Raw genomic sequence first — 18,853 nt, forward strand, 5'->3', positions numbered from 1 at the left:
TGTTGTGGCCGGTAGCTATGAAAGGCCTGGCGTATGCGCTGTCTGCGCCTCAGCTATGATTACGCGATGAGCGGGTGCAGTCTGCCTGATAGCAATCGTTGCAGCTATTGAAGCACATCGTAGAAGGGTCAAAACTTGTTCAAAGTGTCAGAAATTGATTCAGTAAGGCACGCTGTAATGTTCTAGCATTATATAAAGAAATTAGGCGTGACCTGAATCACTACTACTGATTAGCTGCGCTTGAAATGTGCATAACTTGACACTCCACAAGGAAAGTGCTGGTTGCGCGGTTAACCGCGCAACCAGCATTTTCGGAAATTTCCTCCGAGTTCATATATAAGACAGCAGGAGGAACATTTTAGCCAGGCCTGCATGTGCAGCCAATAGCGATATGTCCGTACCCTAGACGAAGACACCTCCCGCGGCAACATCTCTTCACGCTGCATTAAGACAGAATGCATCGGCAAAGTGCTTGCATTGTGAGTTTTCTCATCTAAAAACACAGAAACGTATTTATTTGAAGCATCCAGGCTGATCGCTCCCCGATTTTTAAAAAGGATGGGTTGAGAATCCTGGTGACTAAAGCCCATATACTGGCGATAGGCATTAAACATCATGCTGTAATCAACAGTAGTATATAACAATATTTCAATATTTCCCCTCTTTATCTTCCTACCGTTACCATACGTATTGCGGTTAGGAAATTGAAGGTAGTACGTCCCTTCTGAGCGCATGTGCACTTGTTGGAAAACCTGAAGCTAGCACCATTATATCATTTTCTAAAATAGGCAGCGAAGTAAATTGCTGTTCCACGTCGCTCCACGTCAACACCAAGTACATTAACCATTCGAGAGTGAGGCACTGGTGATTTGCCACAATATGCGCTGCTGGAACTGCGTTATGTATTCGTCTTCGTTCTGAAACCATGGCAACTTCTAGCCAGAGAAGATAGAAAGACGTCTGAAGCGAACACACTGGCACCTGGGAGTCTTAGTCGCAGTAGACAAACGATGTCGCTGCGCATTCGTCTTCCTTTGAATGATTGCGTTCTAGAGTGAACGCATCTTTACAGGCTCAATCCATATAGGACATTTGGAATGCCATGTAGCATTCGACGTAGGCTATGTGAGTCTTTTCACAGGCTTAGACTAGGCGTTGCCTTTAAGCGATGATGTTTTTCCGCATGTTTCTACGTCTTTGTTTGCGTGCTTGCTTGCTTTTTGCGTGCGTGCGTCTTACTTGCTCGCTTTCTTGCTTGTTTTCTTGTTCACTTGCCCGTTTGTTTGTTTGTTTGTTTGTTCGTTTGTTTGTTTGTTTGTTTGTTACTTTGTTCGTTTGTTTGTTTGTTGCGTCCGTCTGTAGTTCAAGTGGCTGTTGTTTTCTTCACACGTGGTGGTTGCAATCTACTTTTGCATAATGAAGGAATATACAGAAATGGAAAAAAAATGGCAGGAAGGTAAATGCACGTTTTGTTTACTACGCGTAGCAAAGGAACGCTTCTGAAGGACAAATATTATGGTTTATGTTCTTCCAAGTAAACTCTACTTTTCTGATGCATCATATGAGAAAGAATACGGCCAATTCATAAAGGAACGAAACCTTTTTTACAAAAATTACGTGAATAAGACCACGTGCAAGAGACGCAAACTTGTTCTATGATAGGCGTAGCATTACTTACTTTGCCATTTATCGTCGTAGATTCCTCTTTACAACCATTCGGATGAGTCCAAGGTGCAACATCTGAAATCAAATCGTATCCATTTTTTACGTTGCGATAAAGAGAAACAATGAGATATAATATTGGACCTCGCAAGTAAGCATAATCTTTTAGCTTTAAATATTCAACAACAAAATAAGAAAAAAATAAAAGTATTCACGCCCCGGTCGTGGCTCAGTGACGCTCATCCCATCTACAGCTCGTCTCAAATTGCCTTGTAGTTTCGCGCTGTTTAATTAGGCAATGGTATTCTGCATGCTGCCGTTCGAAATACAGTATCCGTGACTTGGGAACGTGCTGTCATGGCGCCGCCAGGTTAATGGCGTCTTATATACGTGCTGTAACGCATGTGCTATGTATGAGTTCAAGGAGCGTTTTGTGGCATCTGCTATCATGCAACCAACGAACATAGCTAAATACACTGCACTGTAGCGGATCCCTGCTCGCAAAAGGAGACAATAGTGCTTCATTTTTACGATTGTTAAAGTTGATAATGAGTGGCCGGCATCTCCTTCCGTCACATGAAGGGAAGTGTTTGTACACGTTGCTCCCAGGGGAAGTGCGGCCAATTCTAAGTACAGGTGACACCTGGCGTAGAAACCACCCCAGCACGCAGCCTCATAAACACAATTTTATGCGCTATGTCAGAGTTTATCCACCCTAGCACAGTGTTCGTGACATACTTGGCATGTTTAATTGCCAGCATTCTTTCCCTCTTTTTTTGTTATTTTTCTTTCAACGGGAGAGGGCGATTATACTGTTTAAGGCTAAGCTTTCGTGACCTCTTCTCCTGGCTTCCAGGCCGCTGCTGCTGCTGTGGTCCAGCTCGCGCGCGCCTCTGGGTTTCTTGCAACACCACCAGATGACGCTCGCCGCCGCGCATCCCAGCCGGCGCCCGTCGCGGCATCGTTGCACAGTTTGTGCGTATGTCACGTGCTGTGCTTGCTTTGCTAGGCGACAAAACTGCAGGTGCTGGGCTGTGGAAGTCGCGTGCTGGGCTGTGGTAGCGTAAACATTACAATAGTCCATCGCCTGAAGAGAGCGCTTGGAGCTGCAGCATCTCAACAGCGTGCTGGCCACGCATGCAGAAGGAGCACGCGTAAACACGTGCCAGCAAAATGGCTCCAAAGCGTGCACTTGGCGTCGAGGACACCCACGCCCGAACTAAGCGTCGCGCGGAAAGAGAGCTTCTTCGCTACGCAGCGGAACTTGATGCCCCCCGCGAATGTATTTATACAATGTATGCATACAATTATGAAATCTGTTGAATTACGTACAGCCCCGTAATTCAATTAACGCTTAACAATTCTGCAATGTGACTCAAAGCAAACAGCATACAAAGCTTCGCTTACATCGATTCCCACCGTACGTGGGATCCCCCCTTTCATTTCATATATAGCCTGGGCTTAGGCGGGCTGTTATTTCATAGGCATTGCAGTTAAGAAACAAAGAGTTGTGAGGAATGTAGACGTTGCTTTAACTATATTTAGGAAAAATGAAGAATAAATAGGCTTGTTAGCCTCGTCCCTGCTTATTGGTGTACGATTTAATATCTACACTTACTTGCGGTGACGCAGGATCCGTTGCGGCAAACTCCAGTTCTCTTCACGTACTCACTCTGGCCGTTTTGCTGCGGGAGCTAGTCGCAAAAACAGTAAATGGAGCTTTGCCTTTTATCGTAAGAATGCAGTCACCCGTAGTATAGGCCACGTATGCCAGACCGAAAAAATGCTTACCGCGCATAACCTTCCGTCGTCCAGCCTCGTTTCAATCCAGGTGTTATTTTTCTTCTTGTAACAGCTCGCGATACATCCAAGAACGACATTAAGCTGAAAAGAATCGCCAGGAAACAGAGCGAGGGCCCTTTTTGCGTTCCTTTGACTTCAATGAAATTACAGTCTTCAAGCCACATACTTTATTACAATACCTACGGACAGACTTGGGTACCCTCACGAGAGCGAGCCCTCATGAGGGCATTCCTTACCCTCATCTGCCCTCATCCTCATGTGGTGAGGTGAGGGTGAGGTGAGGGAGGACGGGCGTTGCGAGGTGAGGGCGAGAAAAAGTGCGGTGACAATGTGAGGCTAAATGCGGAAAAGGCGATTGATATTGTTGAAGTACAGAAAAGTCACTCAGATGGTGTGCCTGGTGGGTTTAAGGTTTAAAGTTTTGAAGTGCGCTGGCAGAAAGTCTCTCTAGCGCAGATGTATGTCGAAGCCCACCTTTAACTCACCAAAGTCATAAATGGCAGTTGATGCTAGCTGTAGCTCAACCTATGGAAAGCTCTAGCCACTGTGCGATGTAGCTGTAGCCACGAGAGCGCGATCAGTCACGGCGACTTTTTGGCATCACTCCGAGATTCAATCATTTTTTTTCATTGATCAACACCCTTCAGCGCACTCCTTTGTCCGAAGTGAACAACCTAGAATTTACTTTTTCTTGCTCAAACTAAATGTACAGAAAAATTGAGCCTGAGAATTGTCGGGCCGTGATAGCGTGTGTTGGCGCATGAACTGAAGGAAATGTCAAGATGAAGAAAAACGTGGGTAATATGGCAAGAGATTGTCTATAGCAGGCACGTACCCGCGATGGCATGACGATCGTCGTCACGCTATCGCCATCATACACTCGTAGTCATCCAATTGTCATCACAACGTTGTTGTACCATCGTCGCCATTGCATTGGCGTAAGCCGAGACCACACGTACGCTTGCGGACGCGCGTAAGCTCGCGTCCGCGCGCCTAGCGCCTGCCGCGCCTGGCGAGTAATGGTGGTTTGCATCCACAAAGACGCGCGACAGCGCGCGCTCACTGGGCTCACTCACAGACGCCTTGGTAGGCACCGCTTCGTACTTTGTTATCGACAGTGTTTCAACATGCTTCAATTTATATGAACGTAATCGTAATATTTTCATAGCTGTTAGAGCAGCGTAAAAAGGAAAGAAGAACCACTTTCTTGCATGATATAAATCTGCTTCACCGAGAGTTGAACGTTTCGCGCCGTAGCTGCGTAGCTAGGCGCGCCGACGCGAGTCAACCGAAGCGCTCGATAACAGAGCGGAGCTGTTCCCCGAGATCACGCCGCGTTTCGACGCGTACGAGCCATGCCGCACCGTCTGCGCATGCGTGGGCGCGTGAACGCGAGCTTGCGCGCGTCTGCAAGCGTACGTGTGGGTACGCTTGCAGACGGTCGTCTTTGTGTACTCTTTGCCATATCGTCGTTGTGTCGCCGTCGTAATTGTTTCATCATAATCAGCAGCAGCAGCCTGCGTACGCCCACTGCAGGGCAAAGGTCTCTCCCATACTTCTCCAACTACCCCGGTCATGTGATAACTGTGGCCATGTTGTCCCTGCAAACTTCTTAATCTCATCCGCCCACCTAACTTTCTGCTGCCCCCTGCTACGCTTCCCTTTCCTTGGAATCCATTCCATAACCCTTAATGACCATCGGTTATCTTCCCTTACCGTAGCCATTTCTTTTGATTTCAACTAAGATGTCTTTAACTCGTGTTTGTTCCCTCACCCAATCTGCTCTTTTCTTATCCCCTTAACGTTACACCTATCATTCTTCTTTCCATAGCTCGTTGCGTCGTCCCCAATTTAAGTAGAACCCTTTTCGTAAGCCTCCAAGTTTCTGCCCGGTACGTGAGTACTGCTACGACACAGCTGTTATACACTTTTCTCTTCAGGCATAATGGGAATCCGCTGTTCATGATCTGAGAATGCCTGCCAAACGCGCCATAGCCCATTCTTATTATTCTGATTATTTCAGTCTCATGATCCGGATCCGTGGTCACTACCTGCCCTAAGTAGATGTATTCCCTTACCACTTCCAGTGCCTCGCTACCTATCGTAAACTGCTTTTCACTTCCGAGACTGTTAAACATTACTTTAGTTTTCTACAGATTAATTTTCAGACCCACCCTTCTGCTTTCCCTCTCCAGGTCAGTGAGCATGCATTGTAATTAGTCTCCTGAGTTACTAAGTAAAGCAATATCATCGGCGAAACCCAAGTTGCTAAGGTATTCTCCATTAACTTTTATCCCCAATTCTTCCCAATCCAGGTTTCTGAATACATCCTGTAAACACGCTGTGAATGGGAGAGATCGTATCTCCCTGCCTGACGCCTTTCTTTATTGGGATTTTGTTGCTTTCTTTATGGAAGGCTATGGTAGCTGTGGAGCTGCTATAGATATCTTTCAGTATTTTTACATTCGGCTCGTCTACACCCTGATTCCGTAATGCCTCCATGACTGCTGAGGTTTCGACTGAATCAAACGCTTTCTCGTAATCAATGAAACTATATATAAGGGTTGGTTATATTCCGCACATTCCTCTATCACCTGATTGATAGTGTGAATAAGGTCTATTGTTGAGTAGCCTTTACGCAACCCTACCTGGTCCTTTGGTTTACAGAAGTCTAAGGTGTTCCTGATTCTATTTGCGATTACTTTAGTAAATACTTTGTAGGCTTTGTAGGATTAGGATTATGTTGGAGTTCTTCCAGGATTCCGATACGCTCAAGGTCATGAGGCATTGCGTATACAGGGTGGCCAGTTTTTCTAGAACATTCTGCCCACCGTCCTTCAACAAATCTGCTGTTACGTGATCCTCCCCAGCGGCCTTCCCCCTTTGCATAGCTCCCAAGGCTTTCTCTACTTCTTCCGGCGTTACGTGTGGGAATTCGAATTCCTCTCGACTATTCTCTCTTCCATTGTCGTCGTGGGTGCCACTGGTAATGTATAAATATATATAGAACTCCTCAGCCACTTGAACTATCTCATCTATATTAGTAATGATATTGTTGGCTTTGTCTCTTAACGCATACATCTGATTCTTGCCTATTCCTAGTTTCTTCTTCACTGCTTTTAGGCTTCCTCCGTTCCTGAAAGCATGTTCAATACTATCCATATTATACTTCCTTATGTCAGCTGTCTTACGCTTGTTGATTAACTTCGGAAGTTCTGCCAGTTCTATTCTAGCTCTAGGGTTAGAGGCTTCCATGCATTGGCGTTTCTTAATCAGATATTTCGTCTCCTGCGATAGCTTGCTGGTATCCTGTCTAATGAAGTTACCACCAACTTCTATTGCACATTCCTTAATGATGCCCATAAGATTGTCGTTCATTGCTTCAACGCTAAGGTCCTCTTCCTGAGTTAAAGCCGAATATCTGTTCTGTAGCTTGATCCGGAATTCCTCTATTTTCCCTTTTACCACTAACTCATTGACCGGCTTCTTATGTACCAGTTTCTTCCGTTCCCACCTCAAGTCTAGGCTAATTCGAGATCATGCCATCCCATGGTCCCTGCAGCGCACCTTGCCGAGCACGTCCACATCTTGTATGATGCCTGATTTAGAGTACAGTATGAAGTCTATTTCATTTCTTGTATGGCCATTTCGGCTCCTCCGTGTCCACTTTCGGCTATCCCGCTTGCGGAAGAAGGTATTCATTATCCGCACATTACTCTGTTCTTGAAATTCTACTGATAACTCTCCCGTGTTATCCCTAGAACCTATGCCATAATCCCCCGCTGAATTGTCACCAGCCTCCTTCTTGTCTACCCTGGCATTGAAGTCGCCCATCAGTATAGAGTATTTTGTTTTGACTTTACCCATCGCCGATTCTACGTCTTCATAGAAGCTTTCGACTGGCTGGTCATCATGACTGGATGTAGGGGCATAGGCCTGTGTGACCTTCGATTTGTACCTCTTATTAAGTTTCACAACAACACCTGCAACCTCTCGTTAATGGTATAGAATTCCTGTATGTTACCAGCTATATTCTTATTAATCAGGAATCCGACTCCTAGTTCCCGTCTCTCCGCTAAGCCGCGGTAGCACAGGATGTGCCCGCTTTTTAGCACTGTATATGCTTCTTTCGTCCTCCTAACCTCACTGAGCCCTATTATATCCCACTTACTGTCCTCTAATTCCTTCAATAGCACTGCTAGACTCGCCTCACCAGATAACGTTCTTGCGTTAAACGTTCCCAGGTTGAGATTCCAATGGTGGCCTGTCCGGACCCAGATATTCTTAGCACCCTCTGCTGCGTCACAGGTCTGACCACTGCCGTGGTCAGTTGCTTCGCAGCTGCTGGGGACTGAGGGGCCGCGGTTTGATTGTTTTATTCATATAGGAGGTTGTGGCCAAGTACTGGACCAGGGTCACCAATCCTGCTCTGGTGAGTGAGTGCATTACCGGTTCTGGTCACCGAGATCAGGCCGCACTCCATGCCTGTTGATGCAATTTGATGAACACGCGGATTTTTTTTCTTATTTTTGTAATCCGGTGTAAAATTGCGCGGCACCGGGATTCGAACCTCGGTCCTCCTGCATGCGAGGCGGACGCTCTACCTCTATTCCACCGCTGCGCCGCGTAATTGTTTCATCATCATTCTAACTTCGCCTTTCCGTTCTCGCCGTGCCGTCGTCGTCACCCCATCATCGTCACGCGTTCGCCGTCATCCCATTGTTATCCTGCCATCGTCGTCACACCGCCTTCCTCGTTCCATAAAGAGCTTTCCTTCTTCGCCATTTTGCCACAGTCATGCGGTAGTCAGTCGGTCTTGATTATGCCGCCGGTGTGATGTCCTCGTCGCCAATGCGTCGTCGTCATATAGTCACTATCATGCATTATTTGTCACGCGTCCGTCGTCACGCTATCGCGTTCGTGCCATAGTCGTCATTCCAACTTCGTCATGCATTGTCGTCATACGTTTGTCCTCATACCACCTTTGCCGTTCCGTCGGTGTCATTCCTACTTCCTCATTCCGTTGTCGTCACTGAGTTTATACAGTACTCGACGCGCATTCATGCTCGTGGGCTACCTTGGCAAGTGAGGGCCATAGCAAAGTGGGCCGATACTAGAGACCGGGGTTGTTGGAGAAGTATGGGAGAGGCCTTTGCCCTGCAGTGGGCGTAACCAGGCTGATGATGATGATGATGATGATGATGATGATGACTAGAGACAGTGTTCTTCGCATGTAGCCGACGCAGCGGAGAGAGAGAGATAAAAGGGAAGGAAAAGCAAGGAGGTTAGCCAGCGTGAGTACCGGCCGGCTACCCTGTACTGGGGAAAGGGGTAAAGGGAATAAAAGGTGAGCGAAGACACATAAAAAAAGGAAGCGAAAATATCAGAATGATCACTATAAATTTTAAGTAAACGTGAGTTCTGCAAAACGGTGTGTCATTGCATTGCTTGACTGGTAATCGCATTACCATAGCATTAAAATGAGCTCTGCCGTATTTTTTTTTTCATGCATGCGTGACAGCTTGAAACTGTTGGTAGCTAGCTGCCTCACCATGAGTTTTCTTTGACCTCCTTCTAATTACCGTAGCCTTATCTACCCTTCCACCGGCACAGTATATAAACCAGGCATATGCTATGGTTAACCGCTCTATCATTTTATATTTTCCCTTCTATCTAGCAGATTATCATCTCCATTGCATACAGCATTCTCGTGGTCTCCCTGGTGTATTTGCACATTTCGTGGTTGCTGTTGTCATTGTTGTTGTTGTTTTCATCCCGTATGTCGGAATCTGCGTTATTTATTTTTTACTCGTGGCACTCCACTTTTCCAAAATATCAGCCACACAATGAAACTATAAAGGTCAATTCGTTATCGTATTGTAATTTAGCGTTGTTATTTATTCTTTTACTGCATTAACGTTTCATTTGTATTTTCAACTTCATTGTACCTTTCTTTTAGCATAACAGTTCATGGCATCTACGAAGAGATCGAAAACAAGAAATTACCGCTTTGTTCATTTGAGTCTTGTTCACCTTGCAGAGGCGTTCGTAAGGGTCAACCACTGGAAACAATATACCAAATTCAAGAATCACTATGAGTAATGTATTCTACCCCGTACGGACGTGAGTAGCTATGCTACAACAACCCGATATGCCCTATTTTATTTTTATATTGCATCTGTAAGCACAGCAGGACAAGTACTAGCTCCTTGTGCTTCTTCTTGTGTTTGAAATGCTAACGTCATTCTCGCCATTCTCAACTAGCCATCGCCCCTATATACCTGACGTCTCTACACGCGAACCGCTCTTGAACGCCGTCGCGCAATGTGCACGGAACAAGCCGTGTACGTCTTGCAACACTACATGAATGAAAATTATATGTGTGCTCCGAGGTAGCACAAGCACGGTGTAGCCTCCTGTCAGATCAGAATAAATGAATAAACAATGAAATCAGCAGAGTGTACAAAATGAATCAAACTTCACGCAGACACATAATAGTATGTGGACGTTCCTGAGAGGCGCTTCTCCTTCGAAAGAGCATGTTGCCGGAACGTGTATGGGGTGTTCGCCCCCACTTCACGATTTGTCACATCTGGGGCCGAAATCACAAGGCTACTCGTCTGTAAGTGCTCTTTGTTGCAGCCAGGAAGGAACAGCGAGACGACCAGACGAGGAGCCGCATACGCCCACGTTTAATGGTCTCTCAGACGTGTTCTATATCAAGAAGAAGAAGAGCACGCGCTGCCACAACACGCGGTCACGGAGAATTATGTCTCCCCCCTTTCCCTAGATGGCAGCATGTACAACATCTCCCCAACAGAGCTAGCCAAGTTCGCTGCAGCAGGCGGCTTCACGCACCTCCTACTTCCAGTATGCATGTGGGAAGTGTCTTGGCAACACGAAAGGGCGTCTGCTGCACCGTCACTGATACAAAAATTTTCTGTTTTGGTTGTTGGTTTTAGAAGGGGAATAGCGAACTAGCTGGGTCCTGTTCCTGCGTACAGCATTAGTGTCAGTGTTAACCCAATAGGACCGAGGCTCATCGGAGGCTTGTACTGTCGTTTTGCACTTGAGGTCTGTCAACCAGACGTCGTCCCCGTAGAATAGCTCCAGCAAGTAGCGGACTCCGTGACGTCTGTCGAAGTCTTTCCTTTGACGTTTCCGGTACTGTTCCTCGAACTTTCGAAGGCTATCTTGATCCGGCAGTTTGGGTGTCAGCTTGGTGGAACTAAGAGGAAGCGTGACTCTTAGCCGACGACCCATACGTAGTTCCGCAGGGCTATACCCATTTTTCAAAGGAGTCGACCTGTAAGCTAGAAGCGTCAAGTAGGGGTCTTTCGTCTTTGTCATGGAAGTCTTGATGATTTCTTACCGCAGCCTCAGCAATTCCATTGCTCTGAGGATAGTGAGGGCTTGAGGTACCATGCTTGAAGGCGCAGTTCTCAGCGAATAGTGAAACTCAGTCGACAAAAACTGCGGGTTGTTGTCGGAAACCACTTCCTCAGGAATTCCGTGGAGTGCAAAAAATGACTTGCAGTGGTTGACCACAGCTGTGGACGTAAGCTTCTCGATCCGAGCCAGTTCAGGATATTTTGAATAATAATCTGTTGCTATCAACCACCACTGCCTCTTATAGTGAAACAAGCCCATTGCAATGCGTTGCTAGGGTTTTCTGGACATTCGGAGCTCTTTAGTGGCATTTTCCTGTTACTTGTTGTTTCGACGCACTGCTGACATTGCTTCACCAGGGTCGTGAGATCAGCTCCTATAGTGGGCCACTAGACACAATCTCTGGCTCGAGCAGGTGTCTTTCTTATGTCGAAGTTTACTTTATGTAAGAGTCTTAGGACTTCGTTTTGGCAAGAGACAGGGACGACCACTCGAGCAGCTTGGAGGAGTATATTGTTCTCCAGAGTGAGCGGGTATCGATGCTCGAAGAAGGGTTTTAGGGCCACTGGTAAATTTCACCTGGAGGGCCACTCTTTTTTCTTGCTCCAACGGCGAAGTTGTGCACAAACAGCGTCTGTTTGCTGGGGTGCCTTTATGGTGAAAGAGGTTTTCAAAGAGCATACGAAAGCTTCCACGTTTTCTTCGAGCTCTATGTCTTCTATTTTTTGGAGAGGTGCTCTGGAAAGAGTGTCTGCGGCTAGAAGGTCTTTGCCCTGAACGTATGCAATTTCGTACTGGTATCGCATCATTCTCATCTTTAGCCTCTGTAATCTGGGTGTCAGGTCGTCAAGACTCTTTGAAGTGAAGATGGGAACCGACGCCTTATGGTCCGTCTCCAGCTTGAACTGCTTGCCGAGAAGATAATTGCCGAACTAGTCACAAGCCCAGAGTAAGGCAAGGGTCTCTTTCTCGAATTAAGCGTAACGCTTCTCAGTCTCTGACAGTAATCGTGAAGCATAAGCGATGACAGAAAATTTGTCATTCATTTGCTTCTGCCGGATTAATTTCACTAAGTCCGAAGTACGATGCATCTGCAGCAACGATTGTTTCTCTCGAAGGATTGTAAACTCCAAGGACGGGGTGAAACGAGAGCACCGACTTCCATCTCTTGAACGCCTGCTGTTGTCGAGCATTCAAAGCAAGCTCTTGCTCCTTTGACAGCAAAACATTAAGTAGTTGCGCGACTTCAGAGAGATTGGGAACAAATCTGGCGAGCTATGTTGACATTCCGAGAATTCCTTGCAGCTCGGTCCTGTTCCTTGCGCTCTCCATTTTCATAATGGCTTCAACTTTCTTTTCGTCTGGTCGTATTCCGTCTTGGTCTAGCCAGTGTCCAGGGAAAGTGAGGCGCTGGACGTCAAACAAGCATTTGGTTTCATTCAATGTCACAACAGCCTTGACGAGTAGCTGCAGCACATTTCTGAGTGTCTCATTGTGCTCATGCTCATTCGAATCCCAGATAAGGATGTCGTCCATGTGACAGACTACTCTACTGACGCCTTGTAAAATGCCTGACATCTGTTGCTGGGAGTGTTCTGATGCAGACGCAATTCCAAACGGTAACCGGTTGAAATAGAAGCGCCCGAAAGGTGAGGTGAACATGGTAAGCTTTTTAGAACCTTTACAAATTGGAATTTCCCAAAATCCAGAGTTAGCGTCCAGTTTGGAGAACACTTTAGCTCCATGAACAAGTCCGAGAGTGTGCTCCATGGAAAGGATAGGATACCATTCTCTCAGAACGTGGCGGTTCAGTTCTGAGAAGTCTGACTGTCAGGTCTGCGGACGACTTCGGGACGACTACCATTGGTGCACACCACTCTGTCGGCTCGTCAACAGGGGATATGACGCCGATTTTCTGCATTCTCTGTAGTTCCAACTTTGTCCTTTTGTATAAAAGAATTCGGATGCACCTCGGAGAGCTGAGCGCGAAAGGTTTCGCTCCTGCTTGCAGCTGAATTCGGTGTTCCTTGTGCAGCTTGCCGAGTCCCTGAAACAACGCTGGAAATTCTACTTTCGGATTCACTTTCTCAGCAATGGCGCTTACAAATGTCAACATCCGGAGTTCTTTGATCGGTGGCTTGCCTAGCAACGGAGTGCGGACCTCATCTAAGACGTAAACATCCTAAGTAGTCGTACGGTCACGGTAGATGAGCTCGAGGTATGCCACTCCTGCGACTGGAAGAAGCTTTCCCTCTGGACTATGTAGCTGGTGAGGAGGAGCTGAGAGAAAAGGTATGCCTTGGAGCGTCTGGAATACTTGCTTCGGGAGGATTGTTTCGTAGGCGCCAGTATCAATTTCGAAATTTACTGGCTGACCTTGAACCAAGACTATAGTCTCCCACGTTCCAGGATACGACGTCTTGATTATTCCGAGGAATCCTGCTTCTAAATTGACTTGTGTCGTTTTCACCCCATCGAGGCGCCGCGACATGCATACGGAGGCGTAATGACTCTTTTTCCGACAATTCCTGCCGACTTCCGAGCGTGCGCAGCACAGAGTGCGAGGGTGACGCTCTTGACCGCAAGAACGGCATGGTTTCTGCATGCTGTTATTGCCGGAGGATGAAGATGGCATGTTTGCCCCACGTGAATAGCTGCCGCTTTTGTCCTGTTTCGAAGTGCGCCAAGTGGATGGGGGAGCGGACGCGACTTTGCTCACACATGGCACTCCCTAACGGAGCTCGACTTGTTGCTGACGGACGCTCTCGATCTGGCGGACGGACTCAAGAGCCTTCTGAAGAATGAGGTCCGCGTCGAGCTTTAGGCTGGCGGATCGCTGCTTATCTTTTATCCCGACTACTAGGCGGTCGCGCATGAACTCTTCTCGAAGAGCGCTGAACTAGCGGTCTTTCGAAAGTGTGCGAAGCGCAGTAACGAAATCTTCGGCCCGCTCACCGTCTTGTTACACTCTGGTGTTGTATCTGGCTCGTTCAAAGATTATATTGCGTCGCGGGATAAAGTATTTGTCGAACTGCTCCACGGCTGCGTCGAATTTCTTGGAGTTCTCTTCAGAGAGACCAAAAGTAGCGTAGGTTTCCTCGGCTCGCTCCCCATGATGTATATATAGTAGCGCCTCTACTTGATGTTTCTCGGGCTTAACGCACAACCCTGAAGAGGTTCGGAAACGTTCAAATCTTTGCTTCCACTTCGGCCACTCGTTCGGCGACGAAAAGTTGAAGGCGTCCGGTGGTTTAATTACTAATGACGCCATGGCCTCGAACGTTGAAGGGTCGCGTTGCTTGAGTACCGAGATGTGCATATAGGGAGCAGCTCACAGGCGTTTCGTTGCTGGCATCGTCCTTCGCACTGAGGAGGACTAGGAGCCCATGTCCGCTGGTAGGACCTGTTCTGACGCCATGTTGCAGCTAGGAAGGAAGAGCGAGACAGCCAGACGAGGAGTCACATATGCACACGCTTAATGGTCTCTCACACGTATTCTATCTCAATAAGAAGAGCACGCGCTGCCAGATCGCCGACCACACGCAGTCACGGGGAGCTATGTCTCCCCGCTTTCACTACATGGCAGCATGTACAGTCGACCAAAAAAGTTTACGGACCAAGAGATCTGACAAAAAGCTGAATATCTTCTCAGTCTCAAAACACCGAGTGTTATTCCCATTTCCAGCCTTTTGTGACATATGCGAACAACATTGTGATGATCAATTTTACTGGCTGCTTTTAAAGGCTGCTCATATATTTTGAATTTTCTGAGATACCGTGGTCCGTAAACTTTTTTGGTCGACTGTACAACACTCTTCGCCATTCGGCCTGCTGCCCTCACTAATAGCGTGTCCGGCGTGAGAATTTAGGCAAATTTTCTCTTACCAACAATTCTAGCGCAAGGTGTCTTTTATGAATGCGGGCTCTGGTTTGTATGCTCAGCAATCTGCCACCCAAGTTGTCCGGTCTTACGTCGCTTCACGACTGCACTGCTCTCCGCTCTATAGGCACGAGTTCGTTTTCCGTCTCGACCCACGCATAGAAAGCGTGTCATTGCCGCAAAATTCATCGCGGATCAAGCGGCCGCCAAAAAAATGCTGAAATGATGGGTGGCCCCAATCTGACGAGTAATAGGAGTGCCCCGAGTGCCAAATGTGCTTCTTATGAAAGCCTACACGACCAGGGACCGCCTGGCCTTGCAATGGCTTCTCGACGCCACAAATGTAGTCCGGAGCTCCGGAAAATGTTCCCGCTTCCCAGGAGCTTGACAGTACAGCAGACTGTCAAGCCTGGCATTCTCCCCTGTCTGCGATCATTGTCCTTGCAGTCTATGCGCAAGCTCCATAGCATGTTGTATAGTCATGCGTCACGCCCCTAAATTAGCTGAACCACACGTGAATGGTAATACTTGACAAAGACTGGTTTGAGGCCTCGGAGGATGGTTGTGAGCGCCTTTCTTCTACTATATTCGACGGCGGCACATTCAATAATGTAAACCACACGGTTGTTTTTCGCGAATCCTATCATGTGTGCGCTTTCGCCCACCCTTTAAGTTGCAACCACGCATTTTCTGTGCCACTGGCTGACGTGAGGCGTGCCTCCGGTTCTCGTATTATCGAATCCAGCCCTTTTTATGCGGCTGTTCTACCATTCGACATTGAGAATGGAATCTATATCGGCCATACCACGCGTTTATACTCTGGGCCACTATATCGTAAAGCTATTCCAAGCGGTTTCTATTCTAGTTCACCAATCGACTCTTCATGATTGGTCACAAAACTTTCCGGCCACCCCCAACTTCGCCTGTCTTTCACGTGGCGTCACGAAAACCGCGATAGCTTTCGATCTGATATGAAGTGTACACGCTGATCATACATGAATATGCCGAACAAAAGAAAACGTATTATTTCTGATGCGACGCTTCTTTGCCACTAGCCTTCTGCTACTGGCCAAAATTTCTCGGGCTGCGCCCACTTCGCCTGTCTGTCACGCGACGTCACAAAAACAGAGAAAATTCACCGCGTCAAAGTGACCTGTATGCGTTAAAAATGCATTGACGTGCCGAACAAAACTGAATTTTTTTCTCAACAGTGGGAGACTGCTCGTTCCGAAATAATAGACAATTACTGCCAGCTGATCGCTCAGGCACTGCCTACTCTTACCAGTCGCAGAGCATGGATTTATTTCCATATCATAAACCTTTTTGCGCAGCAATATAACGTTATCGAGCCCTTTAAACACGTATACAATATCGCTCTGCCAATTCTTCTTTGCTGAGGATCCGTTCTGTCGGCATTTTTAACTTTCCGTGGCGCGCCGCCGCGATTTTCGAGCAGCCACCGCAACCTAAGTAAGGGAAAGCAGACCAATCACAGACGCCGGCACCACCCTCTTCATCCGGTTATCGATATCCAGTGCAGTGGCTCGGCCCCATCGAATCCCTCTCCAATTTAGCGGGCTCCTCGCCTCTTGTCAGCTAATTAGTTAAGAAAAACCGCTCAGTATAGGTAGCGTTATTCGTTCTTGAGCAAACAAAAGTGACCTCCCATAAAGCCGAAGAGCGTTTGATTCGGCTGTTCAGACAGCGTCGCGGGTCACCGCCTGATGCTTGCGTCTGCGATTACGCAAATTTGACGTCAGGAGATTGGAAAAAAAATACTGGAATAGTTCTGCGTTATAGGACCCCTGATGTAAACCGATGAAACGACATGTTCGCGAATGTGTTCATAATCAGTTTTGGTGCACGTTCATGTGAACCTGGTCTTCTCTGTTTTCTTCGGTTGAACATTCGGTCATTGTCTTACATGCAGCATTTACAGTGATCCGCTTCATTGTTCGCCATGTGCAAAAGTGTCTGCTCAAAGTGCAAAAGTGTGCGCCATGTGCAAGATAGTGTCTGCTCCGGTAACATGTTCTGCTACTGGGCGTTCTCGTGTTCCCTTTAAATCGCGCTCTGGTTGTCCATACACTATAGCACGCTATGCCTGAGTTACGTTATTTTCAATGTGCGCGATATTTCCCCTTTCTAGCCTTGTTTTCTTTCCGCTTTGCCTCACATTACAAAGACGCTTGGGTGTATTGTTGATGACTGGGATGGTCTGGCCCACGTTGGCCAATGTTCCCAGAATCTAATCATTCCAAAAAAACAGCATGATAAGCTCGCCCAAATCACCCCCCTCCCTCCTTGAATGCCAAGCAAGAAGCCCACAAGTGGCCCTGCGTGCTACGTGCACGAGGTGCAGTTTAGCAGTGCTGACTTTTTCGGCACTTGAAGGACACAGCTCTAAGAACAGATGGTGGCAGGAGGAGACAAACACGTACGGCACTGTGTATGCCTCCTCTCTTCACCGGCCTGTGTTCAGCGCTGTACCCTACAAATTTCAGTAACTTAGACCAGCCCCAGTTCAACACGCTACTCCTGATTTTTCATTTGAAGACAGCCGTCCTTCGAATCGCCAAGCGCTGCGGTCGCAGCAAGTTTTCCCGGGCACCTGCCGAGCCTTTTCTTTGGGCGCACTCCGTGATCGGGTTGTCAACGTTTATCGCGCTTGGAGCATATAGTTCCGCTCCTCTGAGAAATCGAGCATCCTTATTATACGTCAAGTTCGTCGCATCGTCAAGCGCCTTTGTGTGGATCGCGCTAGGACTGGCCCAACATCTATTGGAATCTGCACTTCAGCATCGTTAAAGTACATCAGACGCAGTTTGAGCGCCCCATCAAAGCTGGATGAATATATATTCAGGGTGTCCCAGCTACCTTGGACCAAGATTTTGAAAAAACCTATGCGTGCTTCAGAACAGAAATTGCGTGGATCTTGTTAGTGTTTATCTAAACTTGCAGTACCATTTCCTTGCTCGTCTATTTTTTTAGTAATTAGCAGAGATAAATTAATTAACATTTTAAGTATAGCTTGAAACGTTCAGGCGTCAATAGGAAAGTTGTGGAGCTTCACAAATATTGCCCAACCCAGGTACTTCCAACGAGATAGACTTAGCGTGGCCGTTCTTATTCGGGAAAAACGAAAGCCCGCGGAGTTTTAAAAATACCACGTGACAGCGTGCTCTGTGCGCCCGAATGCGCCGCGATTACAGCGCTCTCATGAGTGATTTGTAAAAACACCACCAGCGCCGCACCTTCCCTTTGCTTACAAGAGAGGGCTTGAACCTTTGCTCGGCTCTGACATCACCGGCAGCGGCTGGCGACGGCGCTCCGAAAAAGCGCTTCGACAGCAGCCGCTCGCGCCTGTCGCCAAAGAACGCGCCGTCATCAGCTGTTTATTCCGATATGACGAGAAGAGGAATTTCTTTTCCAGCGTTCAAGTCGATGCGGAATAGAAAAAAATACGCGCAAAACATGCGTCATACATCTGGAACCTGTGCGAGAGAGAGCATCATTTCTTACAATGCCGCTTTTCTTCCAAGCTGTGCCAGCGGCTAGATGCACGTAAGCTCGATTATCTATTACTGTCGGGCCGTGCAGCCGCTTCGAAGAACTTGTTTGCAGTGCCTAAAGCATGCCGTACTCAAGCGAGCAGAAGGGGAACATGGTCTTAGCCTTGGGAGCGGAACTGGGCGACAAGAGGAAAGCTGCCAAGGTATATCGAAATTGGCAATGTGTGGGAAGACCTAGCATGAACACAATTATGAGGAGTTACTTGGCGCTGAAAGAAACAGGTAGCTTCAAGACGCGACACAAAAAGGGAACCATCAGTGAAAAGGCTGAAGGAGGCATTTTGGCTTTCATGACTGCGAACCCTCATTCCAGCGTGCGTGATGGGAGTGGTGAGGTCGGCATTTCAAAGTCTTCAGTGTCAACAGCTCTTAGGAAGGCTGAAATGCATCCCTATCACCTTCGATTGCATCAAAAGCAGCAAGAAAGAGGCTAGTGTCGTTCCAGCCACAGATGCTACTCGCGCATTATAGAAACTTCGCTGCAAAGAACACTTGATGGATCGTACAACCACACCACAACCTCCTTGATTTCATTGTCAGGTAACGA

At 47.4% G+C, this 18,853-nt stretch overlaps 1 protein-coding gene across 1 annotated transcript in view; it reads right to left on the reverse strand.

Moving 5' to 3' along the window:
* The window catches only part of LOC135912531 (mucin-4-like), a 67,351-nt gene that overhangs the window by 23,857 nt on the left and 24,641 nt on the right, over positions 1–18,853 (reverse strand). Inside the window, exons 5-8 of the mRNA XM_065444987.1 lie at positions 9,472–9,527; positions 3,454–3,546; positions 3,281–3,356; positions 1,679–1,740 (exon numbers count right to left, since the gene is read on the reverse strand). Of these exons, the coding sequence (XP_065301059.1) occupies positions 1,679–1,740; positions 3,281–3,356; positions 3,454–3,546; positions 9,472–9,527 (287 nt within the window). The remainder of the gene's footprint in view (positions 1–1,678; positions 1,741–3,280; positions 3,357–3,453; positions 3,547–9,471; positions 9,528–18,853) is intronic.

The sequence above is a fragment of the Dermacentor albipictus genome, chromosome 2 (genome assembly GCF_038994185.2).
Source record: "Dermacentor albipictus isolate Rhodes 1998 colony chromosome 2, USDA_Dalb.pri_finalv2, whole genome shotgun sequence".
NCBI classification, from domain to species: domain Eukaryota; kingdom Metazoa; phylum Arthropoda; class Arachnida; order Ixodida; family Ixodidae; genus Dermacentor; species Dermacentor albipictus.